Source organism: Anabrus simplex, chromosome 14 (assembly GCF_040414725.1).
Source record: "Anabrus simplex isolate iqAnaSimp1 chromosome 14, ASM4041472v1, whole genome shotgun sequence".
NCBI lineage: Eukaryota > Metazoa > Arthropoda > Insecta > Orthoptera > Tettigoniidae > Anabrus > Anabrus simplex.
The window spans coordinates 69,205,668-69,229,982 of NC_090278.1; the positions used below are offsets into that span (position 1 = coordinate 69,205,668).

At 38.5% G+C, this 24,315-nt stretch overlaps 1 protein-coding gene across 1 annotated transcript in view; it reads right to left on the bottom strand.

Moving 5' to 3' along the window:
• Nipped-A (Transcription-associated protein Nipped-A) overlaps positions 1–24,315 on the bottom strand; it is a 347,371-nt gene that overhangs the window by 22,469 nt on the left and 300,587 nt on the right. Inside the window, exons 60-65 of the mRNA XM_067157840.2 lie at positions 24,007–24,235; positions 21,707–21,800; positions 21,128–21,343; positions 5,516–5,707; positions 3,100–3,243; positions 2,526–2,667 (exon numbers count right to left, since the gene is read on the bottom strand). Coding sequence (XP_067013941.2) covers positions 2,526–2,667; positions 3,100–3,243; positions 5,516–5,707; positions 21,128–21,343; positions 21,707–21,800; positions 24,007–24,235 — 1,017 coding nt within the window. The remainder of the gene's footprint in view (positions 1–2,525; positions 2,668–3,099; positions 3,244–5,515; positions 5,708–21,127; positions 21,344–21,706; positions 21,801–24,006; positions 24,236–24,315) is intronic.

Genomic DNA, 24,315 nt, shown 5'->3' on the forward strand with positions numbered 1-24,315 from the left:
CAGGAGATTGGAATGGTTGGGACATTTAATATGAGTGCCAGAAGATGGAGATGTAAAAAGTAAAAGGGTAAGCCTGATGAGACAGAGGGCAACAGCAGTTGACTGAAACGAATGAACTTCCGTTGTGAAGGAAGCAATGGTCATACTATGAGGGAAGACTAAGATGAGATGCACGTTCACTTCAAATCAAAGGTGTATCGCACAACAGTACATCTGGTGGCATCGTATGGGGCCGAGATTTGACCAGTTTCCAAAAGTGCCGAGCATCCTCTATATAGCATGGGGGTGTTCATGTTACACTGATCTCCTGGAGCTTCTCTCCTTGATCACATAACTAAGACATGATGTGACAGAGTATGGGAGTTGTTCCTAATCAAGAGAAAATAAGGTGGTACTAGTACTGTCACTCAAGATGCCTACTTCGGTGTCATGATGAGACCAAACTCACTAACTTGGGGTTAGAAAATCAGTGCTTCGCTATTTGAGCCCAGATGGTTAATTCATTGATGACTATTGTCTGTATCAGCATGACAATGTTCCCTAATATAAATTAAGGTCTGTGAGGGAAAAGTTTGTGGGCAATAAGGTTCTAGAAATGAATTAGTCAGCTGAGAGCATTAATTTGAATCCCAAATAAAGTTAATATTGTATACATAATATCAAACACAGATGTAGAGAAACAAAGTGAGAGACCAAGGGCTAGAAAATAATTACTGATGCTTCTGGGATTTGAGAATATCTTCTGTCATGTTTGATCTCAAAGACACTCACTAAAATTGTTGACAGGTGTTGGTAAACTTCAGGAAATATCATGTATTGTACAGGTTGGATATTTTTACACTGGTAGTGTAGTACAGTCTACGCCAAGCTGGCAGTCCCAAGGTTAATTGAGTCAGATTTCTTTTGAAGATACAAAACTGTGTATGTTCTGAAGTGAAATGGCGTATGGCTTTTAGTGTCAGGATGTGTGCGAGGACTTTGGCTTGCCAGGTGCATGCCTTTTTATCCGACGCCTGCGGGCAACCTGCGCGTCATGATGAGGATGAAATGATGATGAAGAAGAGACATACACCCAGTCCCTGTGCCAGGGGAATTAACCAATTATGGTTAAAATTCCCGACCCTGCCGGGAATCGAACCAGGACCCCTGTGACTAAAGGCCAGCCAATGCTCAGGCACTTTGTTACGATCCATTAAGGCAGTTTGAGATCTTCATTTTTAAAAAATTGTTTTTTTGTATGCACCATCTTCATTCAAGAAGTTAATTACTCCTTGTTTCAAAAGCAAAGATCATTACGCGAGTGTGACATCTGTGTGTTGTGTGTTGTGTAACGTTTGATGAAGATTATGATGATGATGATGATGATGATGAGGTAGGAAGAATGTGAAACCCAGAGCAGAAACACAGCTTACTCTTGTCAAGTAACACTGAGGGGGTCTGCTCAAGGCTTAATGCCACAATGTACGATTACCACAGTTGTGGCCTGAATGCTCTGCAGTACGGTTTGTTCACGTGGAAGCACGGTTGAACTATCTGGAGTGGCAGCCGAGAGGACAAAGTTCAATTACATCCTATCACAACTCGATGAACGGTACGCTGTGGAAACTGAGGACGTGATTCCACCCGAGCAAGCCCCTCATAAACTTAAGGATGAAGTTATTTGCCTTACCTCTGGATCTCTTAGGCTTTTCAACCTGACTTCCAGTCTTTGATAGCTGAACTTCTCTATGGAGAAACTCTACGCATACTAGGCAGCATCCTTGTACTTACAGCCAGCCATTGAAAACCCTCTCTACTACTCCACCAACTGCAAGAACAGATGTCATACTTCCAAACAGTTTTGGTACAAGAGAAGTCTACCTACTCCACTTTCATCCATGGAGACCTCACAGATGCCACACACGTGTTCTTGTGCCACAATGCTGTTCACCACCCTCTCTAATCCTTCTTACAGTGGATCTCATAAGTTGGTTGAATAAACCTTTCACACTGTTGTTCACACCAAGAAGTTGCTGTCTCAATCGACCAAATTAAGCCTCACTTCAGCCCAACACTCTACCATCTGACTGAACAACAGATGCCTACCAACTCTACAGATCCCCCTATAACAAACATGCATTCTGGCTGTAAGGTCCATTTCACAGACTACAGAGTTTAAGCATATCTCTCTGCAGAGGGGCGGGGTTGAGGGTGGGGTAGAGCACCTCTAAATAGGCCAGCACTCCTTCCTCGCCATGCTCGGCATGCTACAGTTTGTCAAGAAGTCGAATGTTGCCTTCCTCACAATATGTGTGGCTGTTGCTATGCCAACATTCTGTTTATAAATACCTTAGTTATGTCTCGTTTATTGTGAGCTCGAAGGTGATGAAAAAAGAGATCAAAAGTTCATACTTGATCTTGCTGTACATGTAAAGCTTAAACTCACTGTGTATTGTGAGTATTGAGTAAAATACTACAATAGTAATCCTATCTTAAGACCTAACAACTACCAATTTTTGAGACATCCAACATGTTTGGACACTTACCTGTGGCGTCATCAACATCAAATTTGAAGTAGGAGATGTTGACAAGTCCCGAGTCCTGATGCACGTACAGCATATCCGGGTTCACCCTGGTAAGGTGGAACACGTACTCACAGAAGCAAGCAAGAGCCAGCTGCAGTGTGAACTGAAAGTGGCAACAAGCACTCATTACAGGATAACATAATGTAAAATCAGGAATGCTTCTACTACGCAGTTTCAAAACATAATGATGATGATGATGATGATGATGATGGTGATGATGATGCTTGTTATTTAAAGAGACCTAACATCTAGGTCATTGGTCCCTAAGTTTCAAAACAGAGTCTATACTAAAAAATGGAAGTAGGAAAGTTTGTGATGCATAAAATTAGATATAAAAATGAAGACAGATATGAATTAATGAGATATTTCCACGCACCCTAGAAACTTAACACTTTATGCCAGAAAACCTAATACCTGATATCTTAGACTGAATTTCCTCCCTAGTTCTTCCCAATTCTTTTTTAATAATTTCATAATTTCCTCCTTCATAGAAGATCTGACTTCATGTGAATATGGCAGAACAGGGTATACTCACCATTTTACGGAATGTCCAAAAGTCGGAAGCACCTGGATAAGTCTTCAGCGCCCAAGCTCGTAATATGTTGCGCGTCACCGTCTTGTTCTGTACCTCTTGCATTATTTCTCGCAACACCTGGATGCTGGCCTGAGCTCCACGTGCCTGAAACAGATATCCAGAAGATTTAATGAGTAACTAAAGAGTTACCTTTGTCTACCAATTGGATATTGGCATAATCTTATCAAAGAGTTTTGGAAACATAAGTTCAACATGAAAACACTATGGTTTCGGAAACAGAAGAACTATAGTGTAAAGCTCATTTTCATAGGGGGTGAAATATGGAAAAATAGGAGTATCATGATATTAAGTGTTAATTCATTTGGAAAAGGTCACCCAGCTCCTAGGCTGAATGGTCAGTGTACTGGTCTTTGGTTCGGAGGGCTCCAGACTTCGATTCTGCTCAGCCAGGGATTTTAAGTGTGTTTCATTAATTCCTCTGATCCAAGGACTGGGTCCTTGAGTTCATCCTAACCCTAGCAATACCAGCGGGGTGGTATTTTATGCCTACCATTTCAATTTTTTAGTTTAGTCACTACATTTACTATAGGTTAAGAGCCCTGCGCGGATATACAAAATAATACATCTCAAATATTATTATAATATTTATAGGCCCACCTGTTCAATTCAATACAATATACAAAATAATACAAAATAATATCCGCATCCGCACTTCCTTCATCCGCACCTGCATCCACAAATGGTTATCCGCATCTGCAAAATGGTTATCCACAGATATCGTAAATATTCAACTACAGTATATTACATCCAGGGTATTGAAACGGATAGATCTGTTAACATAATACAATAGGCCTAACACCTGGCACCAGAACCCTTACAGTCACAGGTTTATGAGGGATTTTCTCTTGCGATAACTACTGATGTATTGACCTTTGTTCCACCCTTCCATTAACTACGGGCAGAGCCAGTTAGGCTTAGGTCAGATTTACGGCATTATGGTCTCAAGGCTCTTTATATACCACTATTCTCCCATACCAACGTCAAGGGTTGCCTAAGCATAAGCAAAAACAAGAGTATACCTGAGTGAAAATCAATAAACGTCATTATTTAGAAATGATCGGAACTTTTTTTTTTTTTTTGCTTTACGTCGCACCTACACAATTAGGCCTTATGGCGACGATGGGACAGGAAAGGCCTAGGAATGGGAAGGAAGCGGTCGTGGCCTTAATTAAGGTACAGCCCCTGCATTTGCCTGGTGTGAAAATGGGAAACCATGGAAAACCATCTTCAGGGCTGCTGACAGTGGGGTTCGAATCCACTATCTCCCGGATACGAGCTCACAGCTGCGTGCTCCTAACCGCACAGCCAACTTGCCCGGTAAGTCAGAAAAATTATCCACACTGCCATACAGTTTGCATCCACCAAGACACTAACTTCGCGGACATCTGTGCAGGGCTCTAACTATAGGGAAAGTTACTGTCTCTTTTGAATCCAGTTACCTAACCACTTGATTACTTTTTTAAACTTTTCATTCTAGTAAAATATACTATTAATTATTTTTTTTGGGTACGTAGTTCATATTTATCACGATGAGACAAAAGGTGGAGTGAACACCATGGATAAGATGGTGTGCAAATATTCCACGAAGAGGAGCACTCGAAGATGGCCACAATCAGTTTTTTTACACTCTTTTAGACAATGCGGCATTGAATGGTATCGCTCTATGTTTGCTGAATTTTCCAAACTGGAACAAAGAAAAACCTAATAAGCGAAGACTGTATTTACAAGAACTGGCTGTTCAACTTATCGAACTCTGCATTGAGGAGTGTGCTGAATATACTGAGGGACAGGGGAAGTCAGTAATTTTGGCCAAGGAAGAGATATTAGGCTGTAAATTAAATCAGACATCGAAAGCCAAGAAAGCTGATGGTAGAAGAGGTTGTTGCCACCTTTGTACCAAGGAATGTCATTCCAAAGGGCAAAAAATACAAAAAGGCAACAAAACCTCCACACTTTGTTCCGGCTGCATGCAGAAATCACAGTAAGAAAACAATCATATGTCCCAGGAGTGCTGAAGATAATGAAGAGAGTGATAAGTGTTGAGTGAAATGAATAATTGTATGAACTACTTTTTTTCCATGATATAGAAAAACTGTATGGTTTTGTTTACAATGCTGTTGTTAATTAAGTTCTATTATTGTCCTTTGAAGTTCATTATGATATGTTGATTAAAGAGTAATACAATTAACACAAAATGAAGTTATCCTCATCGTCACAAAATCTGAAAGAATTCCAAGGGTGCAGAGCCATGGCAAATGCCAGTTTCAGATATAAATCAGGCCAAATCTAATATGACAACACAATACTGGTGAAATAAGTTTGTGCTATAGTGAAATCAAAATCCAAAACATCCCACCTGGATACCAGCAAGCCTGTCGTAGTACAGTGTCACTGGATCATCGTCAAAGTCTCGTCGCATGCGTCCAGTACTCTTCAAGTAGATGTCCATCAAAGAGAATGAAGATGGGTTATCTTCTATGAGCCTCATCTGCGGAGAGACAGGTACGACTCGTGGTACTGTGAAGTGCAGGAACCGTCTAGAAGTTTCCTACAGACAAAGTAATAAAGAGTTGGTTACTTCACGGAGTTTTCTATATTTTCAACCAAGATATCACATGTAAGGGTAGAAACTTACATTTGACTTCTTACACTACCACACAATCTGCATATATTTGCAGTTTCTACTACATTTTTCAACAAGCACATCAGTATACTCAGCAGTATCACCACGAATTTCAAATAATAGTATACAGCCAAAACCCGTTAGGATGTTTTTGTGGGGACCGAAAAAAGAAAAAACACGTCATAAAGAGGGAACATGCTAAAAAACTTCACACAGTTACACTGTTAAATTTAAGGTTAGGTTTGTACGTAAAATTTACAATGAAAACAACGAAACAAGTGTTTACAATTAATGGAATAAATAAAGAAAGAAATAATACATTTTTTTAAGAACAACACAGTCAAAGATCAAGGAAAAACATTCTTAGAGATGCAGACTATACACGTTTAAAGTTGTCATAAGAATGTCTAACATCTGGGTGATTTGGATAAGTTTCATGTGTGGATTAGCATCCACTTTCTCAATAAACTTTAATTTTTCATCATTTGTAAACAATCTAGCTTTCTTCTCCTCCATAATTGAATGTCCTGCAAACCACTATGCATAAGTACAGTAGGAGTATTTATGTATGTTGTTACACAATTCACTTACAAACATAAAATTAAGCACCAACGCGTCAGCTGCAAACATAAGTATAGTAGGCCTAATTTACACAATTCACTTACGAATGGAAAATTAAGCACCAACACGTCAAACGAGCTACTGCTGCGCGATCCAAACCACCACAGGCCCACAGCAAAGACTGGCTTGAGACTGACGCTCCCTGCAGCTGTAAGCCGACACGCTGCCATGCTCCGAGGCCGTGAAATGAAGTTCTCCACCAAATTCTTATCTAGGCCGGTCGTCACTGGTGTGTCGTGCACACAACGTGGCCAGGAACGCTAATTTACATTTCTTATCGTGGGAATTACGGATGTACTAAAGAGTGACGTAAACATGTGCTATCCATTTTTCTTTAGCATGTATTTAATAGAACACGGACTGGAACTTTGGAATGTATGTTTGTCCAACCCTTGCCCTCGGATTATGAGGTGAGATGAATCTGTCGCCGTAGTTTTTTAAATATTTTTTTTAATGCCCGGATGCACTTCCTGATGTAAACCTCATCAGAGGAGTTAATGAGATGAAATGAATGATGTGATATATGATACTAGGAAGGGAGAGGGTGAAACCCAGTGCCGGCACATAGCCTACTCCTGTCGAATAGCACCAAGGGCTTTGCTCAAGGCTTAACGAACGACCATCAACAGCACCATATGGACTGGGACTATGGAATAATGGCATAATAACCACGGAAATGAGCTAGAGAGGGACGTCTTAACCAGTTTTGACTGTACATAGTTTTATAATACTACGGTGATTTAAAAAACAAAACTAGAAAGACTGGCAAGCATACACCATGCTGCCTGAACCTTCGGGAAAAAAATACAATTTTAAATAAATACACTATGGCCTAGAGTAGGGAACCAAATCTAAAAACTTTGAGAATTGCTTTTTATCTTTTATGTGATGATGATGATGATGATGATGATGATGAGTTAGTACTGTATAAGTGACATTAACCCTTTATAGGGCAGAAGACTGGTACTGTGTTTAAATACTCTAAAATGATTTTCATTGACTTTTGTCTACAAATGATAAATATTTATGGTTTCTTTCTGACATGTTGGAGAGGTAACCTGTTGTGCTATGAGCTAACCCTCTAGTGCCCAGGATAGGTCTCCATAGGAAAACAATTATCTTCATTCAGAACGATATTTATATGATTGTTCTATAAAAAAATCTACGCATAATTGGAAACTTCATGGTATGTATTGTTACTGATCTGTCACAATGGGCATTAGCGGCAAAAATGTTTCATAGCGACAGGAAAATACTAAATTCCCAATGTTACACATATGTAACATTGGGAATTTATGAACAGTAGTTGTGTATATATACATTAATAATCCCCATCTGCTTTTGTAAAAATTTGGTGGCAAAAAGCTGGGTTGGAGCTATTATTTGTGTCAAGGTTGGTGGAAAGCTGCTGGCATATAGAAATCTGGAGGCTTGGATTTTTTCAGTCAGTCTGTTGGCAAATCAGTTCCTGCGTATGTGCGTAGTCAGTTTAAGTATTGTATGTATGTTGGGTATTCAGCCCGAAGGCTGGTTGGATCCTCAACAGGTTCACCATTAGCTGTCATAGATAGCCTAGGTGTCACTGAAGTGGCGTACTAGGGAAATGAGGAGTGAGGCAGTTTCCTGTTGCTTTCCTCACTGAGCCAGAAGTTGCTATTGCACATCAGTCTGCCAAGCCTACTGAAATGTGTGCACCAACCGACCCTATGAGCGACATCTTCACACCATTCATAGTAGGGACTGGCTGCATAAGGAATGGCATTACTAGCGTCACTCATACCCCAGCCACTTTCATATTGTCAAAGCCAAGTATAAGACTGAGACAGGTCAATGAAAGTAACAATTTTATTCTAGCCCATACCAGAAGACATAGTGCACTGTAAACACTACATCTTGCCAGCAAAGGCAGGTTTAAGTATTATCACGTGTTTAGGGTGGTAAGTGTGAGTTCTCGTCATACGTCGTTCACAGTTTAAGAGAAGCTCCACTTTATTGACGAGCCAAAGCAACTGGTAATCGCACTATGGAAAGGAAGTACAGTGAGGATGAGAGTTCCATACGTGATTGGAGAAAAAAATAAAGCTTGTCCTGAATAGACAACCAGAAACTGCCGGGCATTTTTCGGATTAAAAGCAAAGTTTTCAGATATCAAGACCAGGATAAATGTGAATGAAAAAGAGATGGTTTAGATAGGATATGTAGTCACGAGTGAGATGTGTCAGTTTAAAGGGGTAATAAAAGCAAGATAATTAAAAATTATGGATTGCAAGGCTAACCATGGATCGATCACTTGGTTTTGAATGAAATAACTTCATTTTTTGTAGGGAAAATAGTAGTGCACAACAATGCCTCCTAGGCAACTGTGAAGAAAATATTGTGAATTTGGACACAATTTGTTATGGTTTGTGCCAGAGAAATTTGTATTTACTCTCGCAAATTGGTAATGTAGACCAGATGTATACTGTAGTATCTACGGTTTTAAATATTAGAAAATGAAAATCCACAGCCTTTTCCCAGTCATTTGACCAGGTCAGCAATGAAATGAATGAAGTCCTCATCTAGCGGTGAGGATAGCAATTGTTCTGGTTGCCAATACCTGTCGTACTCCTCTGGGGCAATGATTAATGACTGACAGATGAAATGAAATTATAGTGGAGAGAGCGTTGCTGGAATGAAAGATGACAGGAAAAATTGGAGTATCCAGAGAAAACCTTTCCCGCCTCCACTTTGTCCAGCACAAATCTCGCATGGAGTGACCAAGATCTGAACCACATAAAAAAGTGGCGAGAGGCCAGCATATATGCAAAGTATTGTCTTAGTAAAATGACAGTTGAACAAATATATTATTTCAGTGGAAAGGGAATTCTATATAGTTGTGTATATGCTCAATTCTACATCTCATCAAGACTGTGAATGATTTTAATATCATAAGACGACTTCTCCTCTACCACAACAACATTATGCATATATGCCCATTTCCACATCTCATCAAGACTCTGAATTTTGAATTGTATCTACGTTCTTGAATACTTCGAAGAATATTTTAAGACTTCTTCTCGTATATTCGTAAAGCTAAGTGAACTAATTTCTTACAACGAATGTGCTTTCAGGAAATTCTATAAACAAATTTTCATAGTGTCAAACTTATATGTTTTAAGACCATCTTTAAAACAACTGTGTTTCAAATACTTTATTCTACACGCCATATAGCTGAAGATGACCTTTACATAGGTCAAAACTAGTCCCATTAAATGTTTATTTAATAAACAAAATTTAATTTCTATTGAAAAGGTTGAATAACTCACTATTTTATTTGGTTTGATTTTCAGTGCTCCATTCACCTAAGTACTTAAATTCCTTTACTCTTGCAATTTTGTTCGTATCATTGTTAAGTTCAGGTGGAGCAGTTTGATATTTGTCATACATTTAGCTTTTTTCATATGAGAGTTAAAGTCCTATTTTTGCTGCTCCGCTCTTCCAGAATGACAATCTGTTTCTGTGCATCAGAGACGTCTTTGGCAATTAGTGCCACATCATCAGCAAATGCTAGACAGTCTACGTCAATACCCTTCATTTTTGGTCCCGGTCAGTGACATGGTGCACCTGCTTTTCTCCACACTCTGACAACTTTTTCAAGAGCACAGTTAAACAGTAAAGGGGAGAGCCCATCACCTTGACGTACACCTGTATTTACTTCAAACTCCTCTCACTACGTCCACTCATAAATTTTACTTTAGCTTTTGTTTCAGTCGATGTATCTTTTGTAATATTTATTGTTTTCTGGTCAAGTCTAAATTCTGTTAAAACATTAGGCAATGAGACATGATCTATACTATCATAAGTATTTTTGTAATTGACAAATGTGATGATTCCTGACCCGGTAGAATGACTGAAAATAGGCTATGGATTTTCATTTCAAACGTGATGACATAATTTTTGTTAGATGTGTTTTGAAAATATTTTATAATACTTTTTGGAGTTAAAATTTGCTCTGCACATATGTATGGGCTATACTGTCACCAGTTTTCAATCCTTGGGGATTCTTTCAAATTGCCAAATGTCCAACATAATTTCGTGAAGTTTTTTGATGAAATTTTCCCCTACATTTTTTCCATAGCTCTGCAGTTATTTTATCTTCCTCTGAGGCCTTGTTATTTTTTAATGATTGAATGGTTTTTCTAATTTCTTGGACAGTCAGGGCCGTTTTCCCCAAATGAGTTTAAACTAGGTGTATTTTAATCTGGTTTAAGTCTGAGTTTAAACTCACATTCATTTTCCCCATATTGGTATCAAGTTTAAACTTGGTTCAAAGTTAAACCTTCTATATTGTTGGTTTAAACTGCTGTTTATATTCAACCTTCTTGACATTTTATTAACGTATCTGTGATTTTCCTAATAGAAGGGTTAATTTTGACTACCAGTACTGCAGCACTTTAATAGAAAACGTACTAAAATTATAACCTAGTACTAACATTAGAAAAATAGCTGCCTCTATGGATCAGCGGTAGAGTGTCGGCCTCCGGATCCCAAGATAGCGGGTTCAAACCCGGCAGAGGTAGTCGGATTTTTGAAGGGCGGAAAAAAGTCCATTCGACACTCCATGTCGTACGATGTCGGCATGTAAAAGATCTCTGGTGACACATTTGGTGTTTACCCGACAAAATTAATTAAATCTCAGCCATAGACGCCCAAGAGAGTTTCGGTTTACTAGGTCTGCCATCTAGTGGGGGCCTAGAGTAAAACGGAACGTCGAAATTGACGAGCAGACAGCCAGATGGCGTCAAATTGAAATGTCTGCACACGGTAGCTGAGGCCATACGATTATTATTATTATTATTATTAGAAAAATGGGAGAATTTACTGAAGTCTTTGGTTAAATAGGAAATAATGTTGATGTGCAAGTGAGGTTAAGAAGCCGCATTCCAACAAAAGTTTACAATCTTGGAAAATCGGATGTAACGGAGTTCTTTTTGATGGATTTATAATTCATAAGCGAACAGCAAGGATTGCCTAGTATTGAAGGATTCATTTAAAACGTCAACTGCACGATATAATGCTATTTCGCTAGAAGCAATGATTCTGGTTGCTTTAAGATATGATGCAGCAGGCATTTTTCTTATTAACAACGGGGACCACAGATCTTAACACTTTGAAGACGATGTCACCCCATGTGGGGTGACGGACCCTCATACAAAATATACTATGTCACCCCTCATGGGGTGACACGGCAGTGTGTCCAGGCCTTTCAACTTTAGGCTGTCGCACGAAACTAGCGCTACCATTCGCTGTTGTATTGCATTGCTTGTTCACGTAAGGTGTTCATAGAGTGCAGCGCAGTGCCCATTCCTTTCTCAGCCCGCTGGGCATTGCGCAACAAACAGTGGAATTTCTCTGACATTTGTCCCCCCATATGGGGTGACATACGCAACCATCAGAATCCAATTATTAATGGCAAGGAAAATAATGTGGATTGGAGTCTATTATTGCTTTATTCTTACATACTGGTTGAGATTTAGCACTCAGATGAAATTGTAAACCGGGGCTACGTGTGAATAAAAAAAATGTTTCTGCAAACCTGAGAATGTTCCCCAGTAATTGTCACTGTCTGATGATTTGGTTGAATCATTGCCCGATGCAGCACCGGAATCTTTGCTAGTGTCCTCACTACACAAACTATTGTTGAATTCTGACTCGGAAAAGGTGGCATCACATTGCAAATCCTAAATGTCAACATCTCTTGATTCAACACTCGAGCCCTTTTCAGGTTGTTCTTCTATCTCTCTGTCGGTAATCATGGCTTACTCAACACAGAAACACATAACATGAATTAATTTCTTGTCACAAAACTGTAAATTACAAGGAACTCGTTGAAAGGCGCGTAAATCAACAGCTCACAACACAGAGCATAGTGTTCCACAACAACAAAGGTAAAAAGGCCGTCACCCCTGTAGGGGTGACATGCGCTTTCTCTGTTGCATAGTCAACCTAATAACCATATGTCACCCCAATGGGGAGACACCAAAATAGTAACTTTGAACATAAAATATGTCTTTGATTATCATCTACGAATGAAATTATGAACATCCGTAGCCCACAACAACCTGAAAAATGTATACGGCATTTCAGCAGTTTACCGCGGAAAAAGCAAATGTACACGTCGACGCTAAAGTGTTAAATTGCAGTCTCCTTTATATTATTATATACTGTAAAATACTGTTGGTGATATGAATACGGTAACGTGAAGCATAAAAATATTCCTACATAAGTTGTGTAATACGTCCGCTCCTCCTGTGGTGCCTGGTGGCTGTGGCCGCTAAGGCGTTAGGTCAGCATCGTCCGAATCTGTGACTAGACGGTTCGAATCCAGTTTGCCGAAAATATTTTTACCATCAGAATGTTGACCGGCACGGTAGGAGAGGCGGTGGTATACAATTTCTAATCGCTAGATTATATATTTATAGGATCAGAAAAACAATAAAATGTTTCATGCTTGCTAGTAAACTTGTAATAGAATAAATTATAGTTCAGAATGTTTCATTGTAACTATTGCCAGCATACCAGCAATAGAAATATTAATGCTATAGGGAGAAGAGTGTTATGCATACAGTACGACATATCGTGAACTTGGTTATGTTATAAACGAATATGGAATCAAGTAATACATCTCCAAATAATACATCCTCAGTGGTCTGTCTGCTGGATCCAAGGTTTGTGAGATTGATCCCGGCCGAGGGCGATGGATTTTAATAGGAGATAGATCCCGAGCATGCTTGGAATTTGTTTACTTGAAATTCACATAAATGTTGATTTTCTGAGGAAAGGAATATCGTAGGCCGATAGCTAAAAGACCAGGATTTTAATATTTATGACAGAGAAAAATAAGAAATGAAAGTGTGTTCCAAGAAATTATAGACAGCAATAGGTAAATTTATATGACACAACAATTCGCACAAATGTAAACAATTTATTTATCAGTAAAGCTAATATCCCACCGAATTTGTTCTTTATTCACTACATACGATGGCATTAATTCGCCACAAACAGCTGATATTATTACAAAAATGTCGGTCATTGAATTACTTGGTTCTGATTGGCCAATTCCAATCGACCATGCCTTCGACTATTCCTTCAGTGCAGCCAACGTTAGCGCTAACGACAGCTCGCCCGTTTAAACTAAACAAGTGTCAGAAATTGGTGGAGAAAATGGACGCAAGTTTAAACTAGGTACTAAAGTTAAACGGGTTTAATTTATACCAAGTTTAACTCTATTTGGAGAAAATGGCCCTCAGTGACGTTGAATCTTGATAATTTTGACAAGAATTGTTTTTTTTTTTGCTATGGGCTTTACGTCGCACCGACACAGATAGGTCTTATGGCGACGATGGGATAGGAAAGGCCTAGGAGTTGGAAGGAAGCGGCCGTGGCCTTAATTAAGGTACAGCCCCAGCATTTGCCTGGTGTGAAAATGGGAAACCACGGAAAACCATTTTCAGGGCTGCCGATAGTGGGATTCGAACCTACTATCTCCCGGATGCAAGCTCACTTGACAAGAAGTGAACTGAAAATTTTTCAGACGAATTTCACTGCTAAGTAATTTGGAAAAGTATACTGTGAGGATTTTACAGTTATCATCAATGGTGTAAGCCGTTTCTCCATTTTCACTGACAAAATGGAGTGATGGAATATTTGGTTAACTTTTGTCTGAAAGTTCTATAATCTATAATAATTCCTTGAATTATGTTCTTTAGTCATCTTCTATAAACTGCAATTTTATATCCTCACTTTGTTTATGAATTTTCCTTATTGATTTTGCAGTTCTTGAAAGGTGGCTGGAGTTTTATTGCATGACCAATTATGCCATGTTTGTTGCCTGAGTTGAGTTAACTTGTCACATTCATCTGTCCACTACGGGTGTTTTCTTGTTCTTGTGAGGGCTGTTTTCTCCAAATGAGTTTAAACTAGGTTTATTTTAATCCGGTTTAAGTCAGAGTTTAAACTAACATTTATTTTCCCCACATTGTTTTAAACTTTGTATCAAGTTTTTGAACTTGGTTCAAAGTTAAACCTTCTATATTGTAGGGTAAACTGCTGTTTATATTCAACCTTCTTGACATTTTATTAACGTATTTGTGATTTTCCTAGTAGAAGGGTTAGTTTTGACTGCCAGTACTGCAGTACTTAAATAGAAAATGTACTGAAATTAGAATATAGTATTAGCTGTAGAAAAATGGAAGAATTTATTGAAGTATTTGGTTAAATAGGAAATAATTTTGATGTGCAACAAAAGTTTACAATTTTGGAAAATTGGATGTAATGGAGGTTTTTGATGGATTTATAATTCATAAGTGAATAGCAAGGACTGTCTTGAATCAGAGAAGGATTCATTTAAAACTTTAACTGTACAAAATAATGCTATTTTGCCAGAAGCAATGATTATGGTTGCTTTAAGATATTAGGCAGCAGGTAGTTTTCTCAACAACATTGGGGACCACAGGTCTTAAAATGCAGTCTCCTTATAATATTATATAAAATACTGTTGGTGGCATGAATACTGCAATGTGAAGTATAAAAATATTTCTACATAAATGCTGTAATACGTCCTGTGTTAAAGCGTGGTCTGATGGCTGTGATCATTAAACTGTCAGGTCTGCATCGTCCGAGACCGTGATAAGTCGGTTCGAATTCAGTTGGTCGAAAATATTTTTACCATCAGAATGTTGGCCGGCACAGTAGATGTGGAGATATACAATTTCTAATCACTAGATTGCGTGCCAAAAGCCTGGATTCAATCCCAAACCTCTCTGCCGTGTTTTAATGGAATGGGGGCAATGACGCTGTTAGTCCATCAGATAGCAACGCTAAGCCCTGAGTAGACCCCTCTGTGCTATTCGGATAGCAGTAGGCTATGTTGACACCGGAATTTACCTCCTCATTCCTAATAATAATAACATTATTGCCAACTTTTAGAAATCAAAAATAGGAAGATTTTTTAATTCTTGGATTTAATTGCATATGTTGCGCCACGGTCTGGATGAAAAAAAAGGACAACATAAAAGGCATCCATATCTACAGTTACAAGGTGAACTGACCATTAAATTTAAAATCTTATACTAAGAAAAAACGGTTACAAGAAAATGTAACAAACGCAGAATAAAATGCATAATAGCTTCCTTTATTTGTAACATGAAAATTCAAGATTCAATTTTATAGGTATCTCTGAACACATGGAGATAACGTGTGTTATATTTTGTGGCCATAATGTGAAGAGAAAATACCAAAAACTGTCACTGACAACTCTCTGAAATACATTCAACTCATTAAAATTATGAACTAGGAATGAACACAAATGCACTGAAATACGCAAAACTACCACATACAAAACAGATCAATATGCCTCATACATTATTAACACGCGACTTCAACAGGGGGGAAAGCACAGAACCGCAAAAAAAGAAAAAGAAAACCACACATGGCCTACAACTCCAACGAAACTACTCACGATGTTAACAGCGCGGGAACCACACAATAAGAAACTCAATCTTTAATCCCGATTAACGGAGTCACTAGTGCGCGCTAGACTATTTCGCTTGCAGTACGACTGCTGTCCCAAATTCCCGGCTGTAAAACACACAATGCTGTAGTAAGTGGGAAATACGATGCACGAAAGCGACAGACAATACACTCAAATAAAGCATCAAATAAGTACGCTTGAAAATGAGGTTATGTAAATTATACAAGCACACAATAATTTATATTAGGTGAAGAGTTTTGACTGTACTGGAGGTTATATTGCTCAAAAATAGGAAGTAAAAATAAATCGGAAAATCGAAAGACGAGTTAAAAAACGGAAACTTTCCGGGTAAATCGGAAGGGTTGGCAGGTATGTATTTATGTCCCACTAACTACTTTTTACCGTTTTCGGAGACGCCGAGTTGCCAGAATTTTGTCCCGCATTAGTTCTTTTACATGCCAGTAAATCTACCAATACGAGGCTGACGTATCTGAGCAATTTCAAATACCACAGGACCGAGCCAGGATCGAACCTACCAAGTTGGGTTCAGAAGGCCAGCGCCTTAACCGTCCGAGCCACTCAGCACGGCGCCCCATTCATACTATCATATATCACGTCATTCATTTCATCTCATTATCTCCCCTGATGAGGTTGACGTCAGGAATTATATACGGTCATAAAGAGTCCAGCTTCGAGAACAAGTCCATTAGCAAAACTATTGAAATCCAGATCACATATACATCCTGCTTTATCTTCTTGTGCTAGCGACAATGCTTTACAAAGCACCAAGATCGGGGAGCTTTACGGTATTTCTCAAGAAAATTTGCCTTTCCCTTGAGTAAATTCCTTACATTTACTATGTTACTCCTCATCTTGCCTAGTACACCTCATTTTGGCGTCGTAATCAGTTGGAATGGTTCTCCAGTAACTGCATAGCCTTTGGTAGTGCTATTTGAAGACACAACCAGCCTCTCGGCTGACGACCTAACATACAGATGGAGCACAGAATAAACTGTGCAGGGAGAAAATTGTAGAAACATTCTTGTCATTTGCAGCACCAAAGTTAAACGAAATATTTAAATATCTCTACTGTGATCGCGCTCAGATAACCAATCTGATACTTTCCAAGTTCTTCCAACCTATTCTTGACAGGTTACACTCAGAAAATGTCGAATAACTGTGGTGCTGTAGACTGAATGAGTTCCACTCAGCGGAGAAATACTGAAACTATGAAAACTACATTGCTGGAGGTTAAGTACAGTACTACAGCTTTATTTTTGAGTGACCAGGATTTTCGGAATCTGATCAAATACTATACAAGTTACATAATTTGTTTGTTTTGTCATATTTAAGGCAACTGCTCTTAAGAAAATATGAACTATACTCAATAAATATTTATGGGATCAGAAAAATAATAAAGTGTTTCATACTTGCTAGTAAACTAGTAATAAAATAAATTATAGTTAAGAATGTTTCATCGTAACTATTGCCAGCATACCAGCAATAGAAATATTAATGCTATACGAAGAAAAGTATTATACATACTGTACTACGTACCGCAAACAAGGTTATGTTTAAAACGAGTACAGAATCAAGTAATACATCTTCAAATAATACATTCTCAGTGGTCTGTCTGCTGGATCCGAGGTTTGTGATCCCGGCCAAGGGCGATGGATCTTAATAGGAGATAGATCCCGCGCATGCTTGGAATTTGTTTACTTGAAATTCACTTAAATGCTGATTTTCTGAAGAAAAGGCGTATTGCTAAAAGTCCATAATTTGTATATTTCAACGTTCACGCGTGTTCCGGGAAGATAATACAGACATCAAAAAACACGTATTAGGCCCATGGTACTTGTTTATGGTAAAGCATGCTAGATAAAAATAAGAAATAAAAGTACTTTCCAATAAATTGTAGACAACACTGGGTAAAATTATACCACACAATACTCGCACAAATGTAAACAATTTATCAGCAAAGCTAATATCCTGCTTTCTTTATTCACTAAGTACTGTAGCATTAATTCACCATAAACAGCTGATATTAATACAAAAATGTCGGTCATTGAATTACTTGGCCCGGATTGGCCAATTCCAATCAACCATGCCTTTGATTACTTTTTCAGTGCAGCCAACGCTAGCGCAGACTTGACATCATTAGTTTAAATGGGCGAACTGTTGTTTAAACTAAACGGGTGTCAGAAATTGGTGGAGAAAATGGATGCAGGTTTAAACTAGGTACTAAAGTTAAACAGGTTTACCATACAATTCCGAATACCACCCGCCACCGAATAAGACCCGCACCCTAAATATGAGATGGCAAAATACAGAAAAAAATCAAAAATCAAATAACTTACATATCTATTTAATTTTCTTCAAATGTACCACAAATATAAATTCAAACAGCTTACAGTTAATAAAATCATCACAAAAATCGTTTCCCCATAGGAAATTTTGTCGCTGGCATCTTTCCACAAATAGTCATCCTCACTACCGTCCACTGAATTTGAAATTCCACATTTCTTAAAGCTTTTGGGCACTAGATCGTTGGGAATGCGCGCCCATGCGGTCTTGATCCAGCTGCACATTAGTCCCACTTCAGGCCTCTTCACTCGTACGGCTGGTGTTAACACGTGAGCACCATCAGGCATCCATTCGGTGTAAAACTGTTTCATTGCAGTTTTGAAAGGCCGGTTCACGCACACATCCAAGAGCTGTAGAATAGAAGCGAGTCCTCCGGGAATTATCGCAAGATTGGTTTTTCCTTTCCTCATCATATCTTTTATGGTGTCAGTAGTATGTCCTTGGTAACTGTCCAACACAAGCGTGTTTCGTTTTTGTAACAAAGCTCCCGGGTGACGTTGCCAAACGCACTTCACCCAGCCCTCAACTAACGCACTGTCCATCCAGCTGGACTCATGTGTTCTAACAATAACACCGGACAGCAAATTTCCTTTCAGAAGTGTTTTCCTTTTCAGAACCACATCTGGAGGGAGTTTGGTTCCATCCACTAATACGCACAAAATTACCATGCATCGTTGCTTTTCGTTATCACCTGTTCTGATGGTTACATTTTTAGAACCCTTCGTATCAACTGTATTTTCCAACGGCATTTCAAAATAGACAGGTGTCTGGTTAGCATTCCCAATTTGCGACAGCAAATAAGAATTTTGCTTCCTCAAATGAATAATGTGACGCTGAAAGGCCGTTAATTTTCCTTCATACACCGCAGGGAGACATTGTGAAATAGATGTAATTCTTCGAATACACAATCCCTTTCTCCGATAAAAGTTTCAGATTTATCCACGGCTTGCAGTAAAACCCTGCGTTTTGAGTCCTTTGGAGATCTCTAGTGCTTTCAATTGACACATTTCACTAGAAATACCATATCCTAACTCACATTTTTCTATCACAAATTTGTGGAGTCGTTCAATTTCTGGAAACACTGCACTCTGCCCGCAGAACGCTCTGCGATTGCCGTTACTTTTTAGAAGATTTTCCTTCTTCTTCCGCCAATCACGAGTACACAAATCATCAATATCGTACTTTCTGCCAACGGCACGATTTCCGTATATTTCAGCTTCGCTTACAACTTTAAGTTTCTCACGCACAGTAAATGACCGCAGACGCCGTTTTGAATCCATCGCTTACTATCGAGACAGCACTTTCATGGGAGGGATACGGAACTCGAATGTGAGCAAGGTAGACTTCCGTAACCTACAGTCTCGACTCTCGCAAAGTACGATATCCCGCAAGATCAGCTATTTGCACACCCAGCATGCCAGCAACACTTGTGAAACAAATGACGATCAAGCATCCGCAGCTGCGGCTTTCATATTTACCGCATATTTACCCATATTCTTTGATTAACCGTATGGAGAAAAAAATCGATCTTGTTTTCTAGAACACAACTAAAACACAGTAAGACCTGAATGCCCGTTAACATGTGGTATATTGAGTATGGTAACCGTATTCAAATCTATTTCAATACTCCATGCAAACATAGTAAATATTTACGAGACTGAACTGCTTGAATACGACCCGCACCCAAGATTTAGAACTAATATTTTGGGGAAAAATGTGTGGGTGGTATTCAGGGTTATACAGTAATTTATACCAGGTTTAACTCGATTTGGACAGAATGGCCCTGAGTGGTGTTATGTTCTCAGCTGTTTTTAAGAGTCTTGCTTGAAGTTGTGTCAAATTTTGTGGATCTAATTGTTCTGTTTCTTTCTTGAAGTTTTCATTGTTTTTAATAACTTCTCTGTCATACTTTTGTTGTGGTGCTCACTTTGTCAAATTCCTTTTTTTTAATATATTTTTTTTAGGGATTACGTACATATTATAAAATAAAGTGCCTCCTAAGTCAGTTTCTGTGTACTAATCTCAAAGAATCACCCAACAAAATTTTGATGAGGTTTTCACCTTTGTACAGAGTACTGAGTATTAATCAAAGAAGGTTTAAGTGCATGAAACATTACTCTAGGACAAGAGGGACATGAGCAGTGGCAATTTTAGAGAAGAAAGTCAAAGAAAAAAAACAACTATTTAAATGCTTTCTTGGTTTATGGTGCCTAATCTGAAAATGATAGACCCCAAGTATGTGTGAAAGAGTTGTTGAACACAAAAAGCTCTACAAAAGAGTACATGAAGGGACATACAGGTAGCACTCGGTAAGTATATTTTATGTTTTTAAGTTCACTGTTAATTTAAAAAAATAAAATTAGAAATAATATTTTTAGATGAATCACTCAATCCTTATCAAAATGAACTGTTTATTCACCTCATTAATCTGGAAAAGTTTAAATAGTGCATGGGGGTGAAAGGAGCAAGTTAATAGACAGGTGGTTGGAAGAATCTTCGAAAAACATTGCACTAAGCTACATACAGATTGCTGCTCTTCAACGTCCGTTTTCTACCGGATATACTCGCAAGACGAAATTCTGTAAGAGACATTTTTTTATTGCTAGCGCGTGAGGAGTCGCGCTGCGACGCCCGAGTGCGCGAATTACGCTTCACCCTGTATATACACAGGAGGAAAATAACTAATGTTGTCAGTACGAGAATCTTATAAAGTCTATCACAAACAATTTAAAAGCGCTCCCATGCAAAACAAAGCTAAGGCAAGTTGCTAGTATACATATGAAACATAGCATGGAAAGAATCAAAAGATCAAAACACCAAAATATCAGCTTGCCATATTTACTACATACCTTCTTCTTCCCTAGGTACTGGTTAAGCATTCGAATGAGCTGAAGGACTCTCTCTTCTCGGCGAGCATCCCCCAGGCCAGAGTCATTCACCACAAGATAAGGGTAGGTTTTACCATTGTGTCCTTTGATGTACAGACGGCGAGCGGCTGAGTTGTGTTTTGGCACAATGTCGACACGTGGCATGAAGCGAGCGATGCGCACGTAGTAGTGGGAATGCTGAAGGGAAAAAGTATTTAATTAGCACGAATATGTGGAGTTTCTCTCTGTTTCTCTTCCCTGCTAATTTCTCTTCCATCATTGTTCTATTTTTGTGTACATTCATCATATAAGTTGTTTTCCTCCTTTCTAGCTAAATTATTATTATTATTATTATTATTATTATTATTATTATTATTATTATTATTATTATTATTATAGTTTATGTTTGCATCTTTGTTTTTAACCCCCTCCCCCCCTTTTTTTCTTTCTCCCGCTCAATCAAATGCAGTTTCTAGTTTGAAAGTAAATTCTCTGATTCCCTAGACTCCCAATATATTTCGCCATTGTGCAGTATCAATAAAAGGTCCTCAGCTTGCTTACCTTTGGCAGGAGAAATTCTCCAGGAAGTTCAACCTCTGCAGTCTGAAGACTGAAGTTGCTCAGGAAGCGGCATTTCTCTTCTATGAGAAATGATCTGTAAAGAATGACACTCCAGTAAGATAAAACAATCAGAATAATCCACACCGGTGAACCGTTTGTGCCAGTATTACTCAGATTAAGAATTAGGCCTGCATTGAAGTAATCCAAACCCATCTGAAAACTACATTGGGAAACCAGGATACCATTCCATAATCTTGAGCATAGAAGACAAGTATGTAAATATGCAACAGAGTTTGTTGCAGACAAAATAGCTTCCAATACATTCAATAATATCATAGAAGATAACAAAGGGAGTGAAGCAGCGACAGTGAAGATATTTGGCCATAAAAATATAAAATATTTAAAACACAATTGCTGCATTAAGAATTTAACCTGACAGCCAAAATCTTGCATACTTCAACCTTAAAATGTAAAATCATACAGCAATAGGAAGACTTTAACCCCTTCCCATGGACAATCTTTGACTCGCTGTCTGGCGAAACTTAGAGTAATAATTTGCTTGTCGGGTATAGTTGAGGAGTACCTTCCCTAAATAATTTAATCTGTAAAACTTACTTAAGATATCAGTTTCAAATTTTGCAACAAGGAAAAATACATTATACTTATTCTAAAATGATACAATGAGATCACCTAATTACATACAGGAACTCCCCCCCCCACCCCAGTTCGAAATGATACATCAAGAAGCATCCAACATGGTGCATGTTAAATAGCTTGTCCTGATGGGGGTCTTATTTTCTTAGTACTGCAAAGAACACAGGACTTCGCCTTGAATTCCCCAAATGATTTCTTTTTTGGGATCTGTTGGATGAAGATATTTAGATAACAAATTATACTGCCTCTTGGACATAGAAATTGTAAACTATTTTGCACTGAATGAGATTGGAAGAAAAATTGGCGCCAGTTGGTAGATTATGTAACTATGTACAGGCTCACAGTCTGAATCAGAATTAACTGGAGAGTCAAAACTGATTATTATTTGTTGAAACAGGCCTAACATATTAACAGGGGACGGTACCTGAATGAGCATCTCCTGCCCCGTGCAATATATTTCGATTTCCCTCAGGTTCATCTCCTCTTCCAACTGCTTCCCACATCAACTTCTCAGCCACAGCATTTGTCTACATATTGATCTAATTTGTAACAAATATCCTCTTCGCTCAACTGCTTATGAATTCATCATCATCCCACTCTAGTTGCCCGGGGTGGTTTGCTTATGTATGATAGACTATTAATCTTATGTTCGATCCGTACCGACAGTTGAACGTTTTAAAAACTGTCAAATTGTGTTTAATTGTCCTTCTAATCATTACATGATACACATCTAGATAAGATGAGCTTTCAATTAGACAGGTTTCAACCCAAACATAGGGTAATCCTCCGTAAAATACATTATAATAATCTAAAAACATTAGACACATGATTGCATAGAGTGCTCGTTACAAAAAATTTTCATTAAAAATCATGATAAAATTAAAATATGAGGTGATGGTCGTTATAAACATTTTTGTGCTCGAGGTCTTTTTGTTGTAACTTCCTTGTTGCCCCTTCATGCAGTTCAAATATAAATGTACACCGTTGACTCTTTGTTATTGTGTTAAATCAGTGGCTAACATTATGTGAGTTGCTAGTGAAGTTGAACCGTCTGATTCATAACGTTACGTGACCTGCTTGATCCTTCCGTGTATGCTGACTACAATCCTTTGTCTAATGTTTTTAGATTATTATAATGTACTTACTGAGGATGACTCTGTGTTTCGGTTCAAACATGTCTAATGGAAAGCTCATCTTAACTAGATGTATATTATGTATTGATTAAGAAGCTAACACAATTTGACAATTTGTAAAAAACAAAAAAAAAATCTGCTTATGTGCAACCATACTGATGCAATGTGTTTACATTCAGGAAGCTGTTGGTTTTATCTAAGAAGGCGTATTAAAAAAACACTTAATTTTAGCATTCTGTGCATGTCAGTTGGAGATAGGAAGCATAGGGAATTCACTAGTTCCAAAACGTTATATGTTTAGCAAACACATGGCAGAGGAAGTTGGTTTGAAAGTCAAGTACGCTCAACTATGCAAACCACGGGAGACAATGTGCGAGTCCAGTGCGCTTTACAACGCAGCCTGTGGGAAAGAGTTAAGCTGAAACAAAAGACTGTCATCTACAACAGAAGCAAAACCTGTCTACTTTTGATCAGCTAAGTTTTGGGTAAATGTGGTATTTAGCAATCACTTACTTGGGAAGCGTCTTCACTTTGCTCTGCAGTACCACGATCCACTTGCGCAGTTTCTGGATCAGATTGTGGAGTTTGAGTGCTCCAGGGACGCTGAAGTCAAAGTCCCCAGAGAACTGATGCTTCATGAGCTGGAAGACAGGGTCCTGCACAGTGGCTCGAGCTCGGCTTGCCAGGCTCTCTGAGGCGGCATTTGTGAAGGCAGAACTTGGGTTCCTCTCCCCTTTCAGTTCTGAAAATTTTAAGTTTCATGAAATTAAATAGTTCCTATGAAGAACAGAATGACCTAGCACTGCAGGTATCTAAACATAA